General features: G+C 39.8%; 2 protein-coding genes across 2 annotated transcripts; both read right to left on the reverse strand.

Annotated features, from left to right (window-relative positions):
* On the reverse strand, window positions 1-962 carry LOC118301102 (odorant receptor 131-2-like). The gene has a single exon (XM_035626221.2). It carries the CDS (start codon window positions 939-941, stop codon window positions 27-29), a length of 915 nt encoding a protein of 304 aa, XP_035482114.2. The 5' UTR covers window positions 942-962; the 3' UTR covers window positions 1-26.
* Window positions 963-3,217: 2,255 nt separating this feature from the next.
* On the reverse strand, window positions 3,218-8,435 carry ppme1 (protein phosphatase methylesterase 1). Its single transcript, XM_035626879.2, has 14 exons — window positions 8,143-8,435; window positions 7,220-7,313; window positions 6,873-6,965; window positions 6,684-6,741; window positions 6,170-6,221; window positions 5,871-6,025; window positions 5,625-5,715; window positions 4,771-4,836; window positions 4,573-4,693; window positions 4,333-4,462; window positions 4,137-4,181; window positions 3,957-4,021; window positions 3,779-3,846; window positions 3,218-3,604 (listed from the first exon to the last, which is right to left on the reverse strand). Exons 1-14 carry the CDS (start codon window positions 8,226-8,228, stop codon window positions 3,601-3,603), a joined length of 1,128 nt encoding a protein of 375 aa, XP_035482772.1. The 5' UTR covers window positions 8,229-8,435; the 3' UTR covers window positions 3,218-3,600.
* Window positions 8,436-12,442: the final 4,007 nt, after the last annotated feature.

Genomic DNA, 12,442 nt, shown 5'->3' on the forward strand with positions numbered 1-12,442 from the left:
ATTCCTGCTCAAAAAGATAAGCACAATTACTGTATTTGAAAAGAAGTCTTAGTGAATGGCCTAACGGTGGTTTTGAGGCCAAAGGTGAAATAGTGGATGAAGATGTGTCTCAGGGTCTGATCTCTGAGACCATATATGAGCGGGCTCAAGCCCTTAGGGAGAATTAAAAGAGTCAAAAAGAGGAAATACTCAATATGAATGGCCACAGTACGTTTCATGTTCCACCTGCCACCGGGGTTTATCATAGTGAACAGAGTAGAGGAGAGACACAGGCACAGCTGGATCAGATGCAGCAGTACTGTCCTGTGGGCTTTAGTGACATTTTGACTATTAGAGGAGGCTGACTTCACAGTAATCATGATAGCAATGTATGTGTAAATGATGACGGTGCTCACCATTACAAAACACATAATGGTGAAGGTCGTGAATATGGTGGAATAAATCTGTAGATGCAAGACACTGTTCCTGCTGCAGACTGTCGGTACAGTGGAGCCTTTGTTGTCGAGACTGACAAACACGACAATCTGGGTGAACGAGTCCATGGAGGCCACTGTCCATATCACGGCGATGGCCATGCCGGTCCTCCTGGTGGTGGCAATGTCAGCGTGCCTCAGTGGGAAACAAATGGCCACATACCTCTCCAAAGACATCAGGGCGAGGTTGAGCGGTGACATTTTAGTGGTGACTACCCCGAGCATTCTGATGACGACACACACATAACTGATCATTCTGACCATGGTCACAGCAAAGACGTACAACAGGATAGTGACAAAAAGTTGCAGAGACTCGGTGAGGAGCAAGTGACCGAACAGGATGTAGCGAGAGGACTCGAGCAAGAGAGGCTTCCTCAGCAGGGCGAACAGCATGACTGCGTTTATGTACAGGAAGAGAAGACCCGGCAGCAAGGACAGCATCACTCTGACAGGTTTCTGATACAGCATCTCCTGGGTCACCTCGGTTGTGTCATTCATGACCGCAGCTTCACGCGGTGTCTGTAAAGGCACATCGGAAAGATCCTTGATCAGCATTACGAACAGCCCTGTAATGTGAAGCCTGTGTATATTCAAATAACATTTTTTTAGGAGTTAAAAATACAAAAGGAATGTAACATACAACAATTAGGAAGCATCACAATGAATATAAGAAACTTCCGAAATCCATAGGACCTGTGAAGTTCAAGACATAATGAGCAGATTTGTTGTGTGCCTGAGACACATCACTTACATCCTGCCAGCTTGGTCTGATTTCATTTGAAGATGCAGTTTTGGGGGACAAATCTGCAGAGTGAATCAGGTCCTTTCTTTTTATAAGTTACCTGTGTCTTGACATCATCATCTGCGACAGTTCAACAGCCAGTCACAGCCCTGCTTCTTTGAAGGAGGAGTAAGAGTTACAGAAATTCTGTGCCAAAGCAAAAAAGAAAAGTTTACTTTCCACCCAATTTAGCATAAAGATAAATCACAACTGTTCTGTTGTTGTTTCACATTGTTGAGCTTCCGTGCACAGTTTAAATATCCATCAGCCTGGTGCACATTCAGCTGGAAACGTCAATTGCAACAACTATAAAACTGTGATGGAAATTTGAATATAATAATATGTTAAACAATGACAAACAGTGGAACAAACGACGAACAAAGACCTTGAGCACTTACTTTCACGGAGTTGTTCAGTAATTTGCGTGGCCCACTGGTCCTTACCTACTGTATATTGGATAGATGACAAATGGTTCAAATGTTTGTGCCTGGGTTATAGTTTCATATCAAACAGTTTTGATACACTTCACTGAACAACATGAAGTTTTCTCTACTTGAATGGAATTTTTTGAAAGCTTGCTTTAAGCCTATGTGTTTTTGAAAATCGCAATCTATGTCCAAAGAGGAGGGTTATGCAATTTTTTTTAACATTATTTACATGTTCTGTATCAGCATGTTATGTTATTATTACACCCGAAAATAGAGCTAAGGCTCAGAGGTGTTTTCCTATAAGATATGCTTCCATACGTTTACAGTTAATACAGGACAATGTAGAGTTTTTTATGTATGTGTGCAAATGCTTATTGTCTGGTTGTTTGATTGTTTAGTTTTAAAAGCGATACCTTTGTGAAGCACTTTGTGACTTTGTGTGAAGGATGTTGTATAAAATAAACATTGCTCACTTACTTTTTTACTAAATGAAGCCTCACCAGTTAGGTTTCATCCTCTGGGAATCCTGAACGTCTGTAACAAATTTCATGCAATCCACGCGTTTTACAAGTAAAATGGCAACTGCAACTGAGACCACTTTTATTTTTACAGATGAACCCAAAGCTCTGTTCCCCTCTGCTCTGACCAGCACCTTGTACCATTTCAATCCTCTTGTCTGTGAAGTGTTTCAGCACCACAGCACAGTGGACAGCTCCCAAATGTTCACTGTGATTGACAGTGATTGACAAGAAGAAAAAAAAAATGACAGATTAGTTTTTTATTTTTGAAAATGGCTTTGCAAGGTTGAATGACTGGTCAGTATTCTTGTGTTTGTCTTGTCTGATAAACACAAAAAAATAAATCAGTATAAGCGCTAGTGTTTATATTCAAGTTAGAAGGTAAATTACAAAGACAGAGTTACTGTGGAGAATTTGTTTCGTTTGAAATCTGTGGTGAGCTGTTGCATCTTCTTGTCCTCTAAATTCTGCACTTTTCATTTTCAGTTTTATCCCATATGTTTTTCAGTTTAGTTGAAAATGTTGAGAAAAAGTGCATGATGCAATCCAAAGTGTCTGTCCCTGTTGAGATCCGACATCAGCATTGTTTACAGACTCAAACCGCAGAATGATCTCAGCGGCCTGAGGTCTTTGGAGGACAGTCATTAGGCTTGATCAATAATTCAAATGTTTTCATTGCACGTCTTATGCATGTCTCTGAGTGTGTTGATCTCCGCGGGGAAATTAAAACATGCATTTAATTCCCCAGCTCAGGAACAAGAAGGAGAAAAACATGTCACCTTTGTCACAAACTTTACAAAACTTTTTTCCCCATCTGTGTCTAAGATGGACTTCTTCTCTTTCTTCAAATAAAAGAAAAAGGAACCATTAAGTCATTTCTTTGTGTAACTGGGAGAGTCAGGGAGTGTTTTTACCAGAAGCAAGTGTGAGGACATAATTGAAAATTAGAAATAACATAATTTTTGATTTCACTACTCATTTGTTCCCATTTCAAAACACAAATACTAACTATACAAGCATGGGTGACGCATGTTTGCTGCATCCATCTTTAATCATTGTTTGAATTCAAACATTACAAACACATCGACCATGATGCGATCACTCCAAATAAAAGATGACAACGAGGAGAGCATTACATTTCAGAAATTAAAAAAATATAAATTGTAAAGGAGGAATAAAATCAAATCCCAGTGTTTGAAAAAAACTCAACAAAATAAGGCAAAGCTGACAGACAAAGCATCTACACAACAAATGCAACATGATAGTTATAATATTTATAATAATATAATAATAATAATAATAATGTTCGTCATTTCCTTAACTTTCTGTTAAATGGCGCTGATGCCTCTTGAAACATTTCTTCTATGGCTGCTGGCTAGATTTAGACTGAAAACTGGACATTAGCTGTTGAAAAACAGAGAAAGTGAAGACAATGGATTAAATTCACTCCACTTTTCATAAAATACACAAAAGCTATACGAAATGATAAAATGATTGTTATAAAATCATATAAAATAAATCACCACTTGAAAATGTAACACATCTCGCCGGGTGTCGCATATACTTTACTTTACTTACCAAAGATATCCGTCCTTAAACTCCGTGAATTTGTGCCGGACCATAAATGTTGCTAGAGCATCTGCTACCTAACAACAGATGAAAAAAAATCATGATCAAACACAAAGAACAATTAACAGGTAACAAACAAAAACCATAGAGATTAAGCAGACTGGATGTTCAGGTAAACGTCACTTACTTTTTCAGGTGCGTCCTCGTGGACAGCGTGACCACACTGAGGGAGGACTTGCATCTGAAATTTCCCTGTGGACGGACAAACAGAGACGTGAATACAATCGAAGTCTGCTCATATGTTCTACAGTAACGACAGTTACAAATAAAATGAAAAAAATGGAAGCTCTCCGTTTGTCCTCCTCACCTTGCATCTGTCCAATAGTGAGGTCTTTGTCGAGCCGGTCCACTCCTGCACAGTGTAACATGTCAGGGGTGAAATTGTTCAGTCAATGGCAAAAACGGCTTGGAATAAAACTTGAATTATATGTATTCCATCTGAACAAGTGGGACTTCCAGTCCAGATTTGTTTCATGTGTGCAGTATAAAATGAGAGATCTAACCTGCCAGCAGAAGCAGTTTTGGTACAGGGCAGGTGAGAAAGAGGGCAGACAGGCCTCGGAACCAGCCGTCCCAGTACTTTTCTGTCTTCGACAGTTCCACTCGCCAGGTGAAGATGCTTTCCTTTTTCATCTGCACGAGCAAGATAAACCCTTCAGGTACGTTTCAACCCTTCCTTTTCACTGCACACAATGTACAGAATATGTGACATGAAAAAGATGAGGATAAAGAGAAACAAGAACCTCCTGATCGTCTTCCTTCATTCTTTTCTTGTTGGATTCTTCTTCTTCATCCTCCTCCTCTTCTATGATACCTTCACCGATGCTATTTGAGACTGCTGGACTGCTGGTGGTCTCCTCGCATCTGTGGACGTCAGAACAGCGGTGAGAAAAGCTCGCAAAAACATGCTTAATGTGCAGCAGATGAGAGCGCAGTCATACTTCTTCACTTGGCCTCCCATTGACACCCGCGCTGACTCGATGTTCCGGATCTGGCCACTCTTCACACTGACAGCAAAGGAAAAGAGCAGTTTTGAGCACACATATATAACAATAATTTCAAAAAAGCTGCTTCTGGTTTTAGTAGATGTTCTTGTTGTGACACCGTTTTGCAGACATTAACCAAATAGCAGGAGAGAATAGTCGGGAATAATCTATCTCCCATTATGGCTCATATCTTAGATATCAAATGCTGGATGTCACAAAATATCCTCAGGCTCAATGAGTCCAAATCTGATATCCTTTTATTTGCCCCCCCCCCCCCTAACCGACTTGTGACTTGGCAAAGAATCTTGGAGAACTGTCATTTAATATCAAACAATCTGCCTGCAACTTAGGTGTGATATATGATGCTGAACTTTGTTTTGACAACAAATCACCAAGGTACAGAAATACAATCATGCTTACTCCAACTTAGGAACATTGGCAATGAAAAACATTTCTTATCTCAAGCTGACCTCGAAAAAGTTATCAGTACCTTCATCACGTCACGTTTGGACTCTAGCAATTCACTATATTCAGGACTCTGCCAAAAGGCCATCTCTCGTCTGCCAGAATTTTGACAGGTAGAGGAGAGGAGAAAAATTCCTCAACATGGTGTTTATCCTGTTTATATATATTCATTTTTCATTTAGATTTTATCTTCAATGTGGTTTTTACGAATGTTTTGTTGTTTTTATCTTGACTGTATTCACATTTTTGAAATTTCGTACAGCACTTTGTAACCGTGTTTTGAAAAGTGCTATACAAATTAAGTTAGTATTATCATTATCATATTTGAGTCATAATGTGTTTACCTCCACTCAATGGCATTCTCCAGAGACTTAAATGTCTTTGGCCGACTTCTGAGGAAATTCTGCATACTGTTCAAAGCATCCATCGCTGTACCTGAAAGCAACAAACAAATGCAGTTGTCATTAATATACCCAGTAATACTGGAATCCTTATTATTTTGATTTTATTTCATTAGAAATATAACTACTAAAATAGTAGTAAAATAAAGTGAAAACTATACTCTTGTTTGAGGAAGTATGAGCACTTACCTTCTACAACGTCAATAACACAAAGGCCGAGCAGGGATGGTATATGATTGGCAACGGCTGTGTGAACTGCAATGGCCCCACCCATGCTGTGTCCAATAATCATGATCGGAGGAGGGTTCTCTCCATAGAGCATTTCCACCACTTTGCCAATGTCCCTTTTGAAAGAAAAAACGAGGACTACCCTTTAACATCGCAAAAATATCTATCGTTTGTGTCAGTGTTTCTGAAAATACAATTGGAAAATCAAGACTAATACCGCACACACTGTGTCTGTAGTAACTGCACACACAGCAACTTACTTGGCCATCGTGTCTGCAGAGAGATCTTCAGGACTTTTCACTTTGGTGTCGCCTGCAGGTGAAGAGAGAAGCAAATTACACCTGAGATTTTAAAATTGAAAAAAAGGAACAAAGACAAAAACAAATACAAAACGTCATTAATCTGCTATGGTACAAAAAGGTTCAATGCTTAATGATTTGTGGTATTGGTGGGGCAATTCTAAGTATATCTACACTCTACATCACTGCAGTATTAGAGGATATATTACATTTTGCAAAAATATGCCAGATGTACTGTCAACATATTTTTAAATGATTAGCCACCATGGATTGTCCCTTTTGAGTACACTGCAATATACAGTTATTTGTCTAGTAATCACAGCATATATGTGCATATATTTTTGCAAAGCATTACTCAAAGATGAGCCAACCAACCGTCGACTTAACCAAACTGACAAATCTCCACCAAGATCTCTATTTCCAAAACTGGGAATAAAATGTGTGACTAATGTGTCGACAAGCAAAATATATTTACCATGAGCTCGAAGGTCCATAGCCACCACCCTGCAGTTGATCCTGCTGCATATGACAGCCTACACAAGAAAAGGACATGAAAACATTTACATCAAATGTGGCAAGGAAAACAATAAAGCAGCTTTAAAGATATTTTTTGTTTTAATCAAAGTGAATACGTTGGTATAACAGTAATAGTAGTTGTGCTCACGGTGAACACTGCCCAGGAAAGCGCAGAGTGGCCTCCACCATGGAGAAGGAGCAGCACAGGGCCGTGGGCACCACTGCAGTAAATTCTGAAAATGTTCCAGGTAGTCAAGGAAATACTGTACATACCAGAGCTGTGCAGGAGTTACAGAATAAGTAGTTGCTGCTCAATGGAGAAGCAACATGATCTGTAAAAACTGTATCATCTACAAATGTCCTGTGCTACGGTTGATGACACACTGGTAGAAAGATGAAGCTAAATATGCATTGATGTAGTCGGATTTAACGGCTGTGTGTGACTGCCACACCCAGGATTTCCCATATAGAAACACAGGCAGCGATCAAGGATATATCTTTGCCATTCTCATTTTCCACCTCAACATCTTCCATGGTCTCAAAGTACTGACTCCAGGACAGGGGGGAGAAGTCTTTCTTTCGTCCAGGTCTGTAAAAGACAAGCGAAATATAAATCACTCCGATATTGCAGCATGATTATTATAACCCACGTGTTGTTCCTAATGGCTCTCTCACATGGTCAAATCCTTCAACAGTGGAGACAGTAAACGGCTGGTACAGAATAAAGATTATGATGAGACAAAGATATTCAAAAGGTGAATAAAATGTGAAAGATCAGTACAGTATTATTCAACAAGACCAAATCACACGCCACGGCTTCACTCTTCACAGTTTCTTTCAGCATCACTCCTTCTCAGATCATTACAAATATTAAGTTGGATATTTAACTAACAGGAAACAGGATATTGATTACTTTTACATGTTGGCGATATATGATCTGTATCCAATATCCAATATGGGGATGTCTTTACCAAAACAACTGTGACAACATGGCGATGTAAACAGACAATATCAAGCCCCGACCTTCACTGCGCATAGGTTCTCTACATGTACAATTCAGGTGCCCTCAACCCCTGCACCGGGATCTTTTCACAATAAATGATAACCTGACTATATGGAGATTCATATCTTCACACACTGCTTAAGGTACATAACCATGAATGGTCGCCGTCCACCCTGACACAGCTAACGCATACTGCCAGGTTGAACTGACACCTGACAGTTATAACATGTCTACAGGTAAACAAACACTGGTCATATCACAGGACAGCAGCAGTAGCTAACTCAACCGGGCTAGCTCCGCCAGCTCAGCTGCCTTTAAACAAACGGTTGATGGTTGTTGAGTTCAGTCTCTTGCTCTGGGCACGTAGAGCAGTTTGACGTGTGAGTAGCTGCATGATACCAAGATGCTAACTCACCCCATTTTCATCTTGGAGCCAGACTGAAAGCCACCTGCCATAGGAGGTCTGGAAGCTAACAGGTTCAAGTGCAACTGTTTCTCCATGTTGTCGAACGAGACGTCGTTCTCTGTTGAATGTGTCCTTCCCTCTCTTTCTTAGGATATGACTTCCCTTCGACACCAGAAGCGAGGCTAGCCAGATACTGGATACATATCAGCTGACGCTAACTTCCTTCGGCTGTTAAGCTAAGGGCTAGCTCCCTAGCGGTCCTCTCTTCTTCTTCTGTTGCTGCTGCTGCTGTGAGGGCTGTCTTCTTCTTCTTCTTCTAATTTTTATTTTGTATCAAAGTAGGGTTGGTCGTCGTATTGCATTACTGCCATCTACTGGCCACAAATGCAACGTTTACTGTTGTAAATCCTCTCTTGTAGTTTTGTGAATGTATTGCTAATTTAAATTCATAGTTAAAAAAAAAAGTTGTAATCATAGAGTCCCAAGAAAAGAGGCCACATTTAGAGACAGTTCAGGCAAAAATCAATTTTCATTTTTTTGTAAACTAAATTGATTCCTTTGTTTGATTGTTACTTCAGTCGTGTCTCGTGTGACTTGATATGTCTTCAAATTTGGGCAAAGAAAAATGGTAAATGCAAAACATAGCCACTCTTGATATGAAGCTTCAAGTATCTTTTTTTTTAAAATTCACAAGCAGTATATATATTTTTAATGCTGTACTGATAGTAGGATACGTTCTGATTTTCTAAGGGGAGCGAGAATGACTTAAGATGTGAAAACCTCACACCAGAACATATATGATTTTATTTTTAGCTGCAGTAAATTTTCAGCGGATGCTATGATTATACTTTGTATATGTATATGTATATGTAATCATCACATTCATATAAATTAGTTACAATGACTACAGGACAAAAAAAGCACATTGTTATATCCTCAATACTTCTAATGTTTTACATTCTTCTTATATATATATATTATATTTCTATTTATCAAAATGCCATATCTGTATATTTTTCTATTCTTGGTTGGAGCAACTGTAACGAAACCCAATTTCCCCTGTGGATCGATTAAGTATTTCTAATTTTGATTCTGATTTTCAATATTCATGAACACAAGGTGGCAGCAGTGCACATTTGGCCGTGTACTTGAGGCAGTTGATTTAAAGGGACACTCCACCAACTCTCTACGTGAAGTTTAGTGATGTCATTGTCGTTAGTCGCACTTGGCCTGTGAAAACAGTTACTACAATTATGTAATAGTGATATCATCAGGGTTATGTCAACTTCTGTTTGAGACCCCAGTAACAGCAAGCTTTGCATTACTAACTAGGAGTATGGGTGTTTACCTGTCAGAGAGGGTCTAATTATAGACAGGGTCGATTTGCATCATGGGAAATGCAAATCTCGGGTCTGACCTCTGGTACATTGTGTTCAACATTCTTTAAAAACAGTTTTTTTATATGACTCTTATAATTCTCCGAACTTTATTGAATTGCATTCTAAAACACTCGTCAGTAAGTGGACAAAATGGATTTCAATGCGGAGCAGATAAGTGTGTTTGCTGCTGGTGGCCTGAATAATCCAATAATATTTAATTCACAATTCATAATAATGGTGAGGAAAATCGCCAGGCTTATGGTGTGGTGATGGTCAATGGGAAGCTCTGCTTTTACGAACACGTAGATGCAGTTTCAGTTCAGTGTGAGTCGCTGTTATTCAATAGGAGACATTTGAGAAACTTGTAAATTAAGTTACATAAAGAGTGTGTTATGATGACAGCTGATTGTCTCCAGTTGCAGGCTTAATCAAATTGTGGGGGGCACAAGAGGGGACAGGAAGAGGTGACAGTGAATAAACATAGCTGCTCACATGCACGTTTCCCTCACAATCGTGACAAAGATGTGTTCATCACCCGGCTCGCAAACTATTGAACTATGTATGAACTATGGATGGATTGTGAGACAATGGCCCCCTGGTCACAGACATGTAAAATTGCCACTTACCCCACACTGAAAGAGACACAACATGGTTTGTAGTTGATTTTTGTCTCTCTGTGGTTGTTTGGTCTCTTTGTAGTAATTTTACCTACTGTATCCCTTTGGTCATTTTGTGTCTCACTGTAGTCCATTTACCTATTTGGGGACGTTCTGCAAGTGAAGCCCCGAGTCCCGGCAGATCGGGATATCTTCTTCCATGTTATCCTGTAGTGATGGTGTTGTTGGTTGGCTGCCGACATTTTACGTAATTTTACGAAATATTACGTAACGGACATATGTTGTTTGCTAATGCCTGACACAATATCATTCAAGACCAAGCAAAAGCGAAACCCTCCCCTCCTAGCTGAAAAAGTTGCCGCCAAAATACACCTTAAAAAAATATGTACGAAAAAGTCATAATTATTGAGAGAATGCACCACAAATCCACCCATTTGTTCAAGCTTTTTCTATCCAACCATCCGCACGAATGGATTTTCAGGTTGTGGTCAATAGAATGACACTACAGTGTAATCATATGTAGAACATGTAAAACCTTTCACGGACCGGTGTTTTGGGGCAGTTAGTTAGTTAGTGGATCATCTGGAATATTTTAGGGGATGACAGGTGATGTATTTTTTGGGGAAATGTGGGTGACATTTTCATTTTCATTCATTCATTCATTCATCGTCTACCGCTTTATCCATTTAAGGGTCGCGGGGGGTCGCTGGAGCCAATCCCAGCTAACATTGGGCGAGAGGCGGGGTACACCCTGGACAGGTCGCCAGCCTATCGCAGGGCCACAGACAGACACGGACAATCATTCACTCTCACATTCACACCTACGGTCAATTTAGAGTCTCCAATGAACCTAACCCCATTCTGCATGTCTTTGGTGTGTGGGAAGAAGCCGGAGAACCCGGAGAGAACCCACGCATACACGGGGAGAACATGCAAACTCCACACAGAAAGGCCCTGGTTGAACCGGGATTCGAACCCAGAACCTTCTTGCTGTGAGGCGAAGGTGCTAACCACTACACCACCGTGCAGCCCCCATTTTCATTTTTTTATGTATTATTTATATTTATGTTAATTTGTGTCCTCATTTTAATAATCTCTTATGTTAAACTTACTTTCATGGTAATATTGACCTACTTACTTTCAGGCTAATCATTGTGATAATAACACTTCTATGATGATGTAACTCCAGCTCCCATATATATTTGGGGTATATATTCTCTGTCTTTACTGTTCTCAACTATAGGTTGCTTGTTTCTTGATGTATAATGTTAGAGGCACATTTTTGCCGTCAGCCAACTGTAGGCCTAGCTTCTGAACATTCTGTTCCTACGGACTGGATGTGTAGAAGACTCAGTCACCTATTGGTTTCCATGGGGTCATCTGAATATTCTTTATATTTAGTGGAAGATGTCAATGAAATGTGGAGGAAATGTGTCACTAAATGTATTGGGCGTCACAGAGACTGCGTGGATCATTTCTCTTTTTCCTCCAGTGAAAGCTGAAATAAAACTAAGCCACGATTGAAAATAATGCCAGCCAAAGACGAGTATGAACAATTAGCCAACAAATCAGCCAAATAATTTCTCATGGGCTAACGCCAAACTGTGCTCTACTAACCTTTACATGACGCAATGGTTGACTGCATTTATAAAATAAGAGCATGTATTTATAGCGTAATGGAGATAATTTTTTTCACAGCACTGACTCCAGTTCGTGGTATTCAAAGTGCAGGGGATCACAGCGATGACGGAGGACTGTGGGGGGAGGTCACTGCAGACTGGTTGAAGCCAGACCAGCAAACTGTTTAGTGGTCAGGTGGTGTGTTCAAAGGTCACTCACACTGTGTTCTCAGGGAGCTGTTTTTAGTGTTGGCCAAAGAAAGCAGGTGGTGAAAGCAGCGCCCCTTTTCTTCTCTATCATTCTTGAGGGAGCTATAGGTTAAAGTTTGAACCATTTTCCTACTTTGCCTTGCAAATTAAATTCAAATAAATAACATAAAATAAGAACCTCTAATCTCTTTCCGCCACCAGTAACATCTATACACTGGAGACACAGTGTCATAAAATGTTGTCTTCTATATCACCAAAATATTTAAATGCAAATTGAATTCTTACTTAATAAATTCAGTGAGCTGGAAATACGAAATACTGTAAATAGTGAAAATGTGTCAAACCTTTTTTATGCGTTTTGCCTAAACGGAGCCTATAACTCGGCTCGTTTACAAAAACAACCACAAGGATCTTGAAAAACCCCAAAAGAGCAAAAAGTACAGTATATGGGGGAAACACTGGTGGTGCATGGTACAATGTAAAG

This window comes from Scophthalmus maximus, chromosome 2, assembly GCF_022379125.1.
Source record: "Scophthalmus maximus strain ysfricsl-2021 chromosome 2, ASM2237912v1, whole genome shotgun sequence".
In the NCBI taxonomy this organism is placed as follows: Eukaryota; Metazoa; Chordata; class Actinopteri; order Pleuronectiformes; family Scophthalmidae; genus Scophthalmus; species Scophthalmus maximus.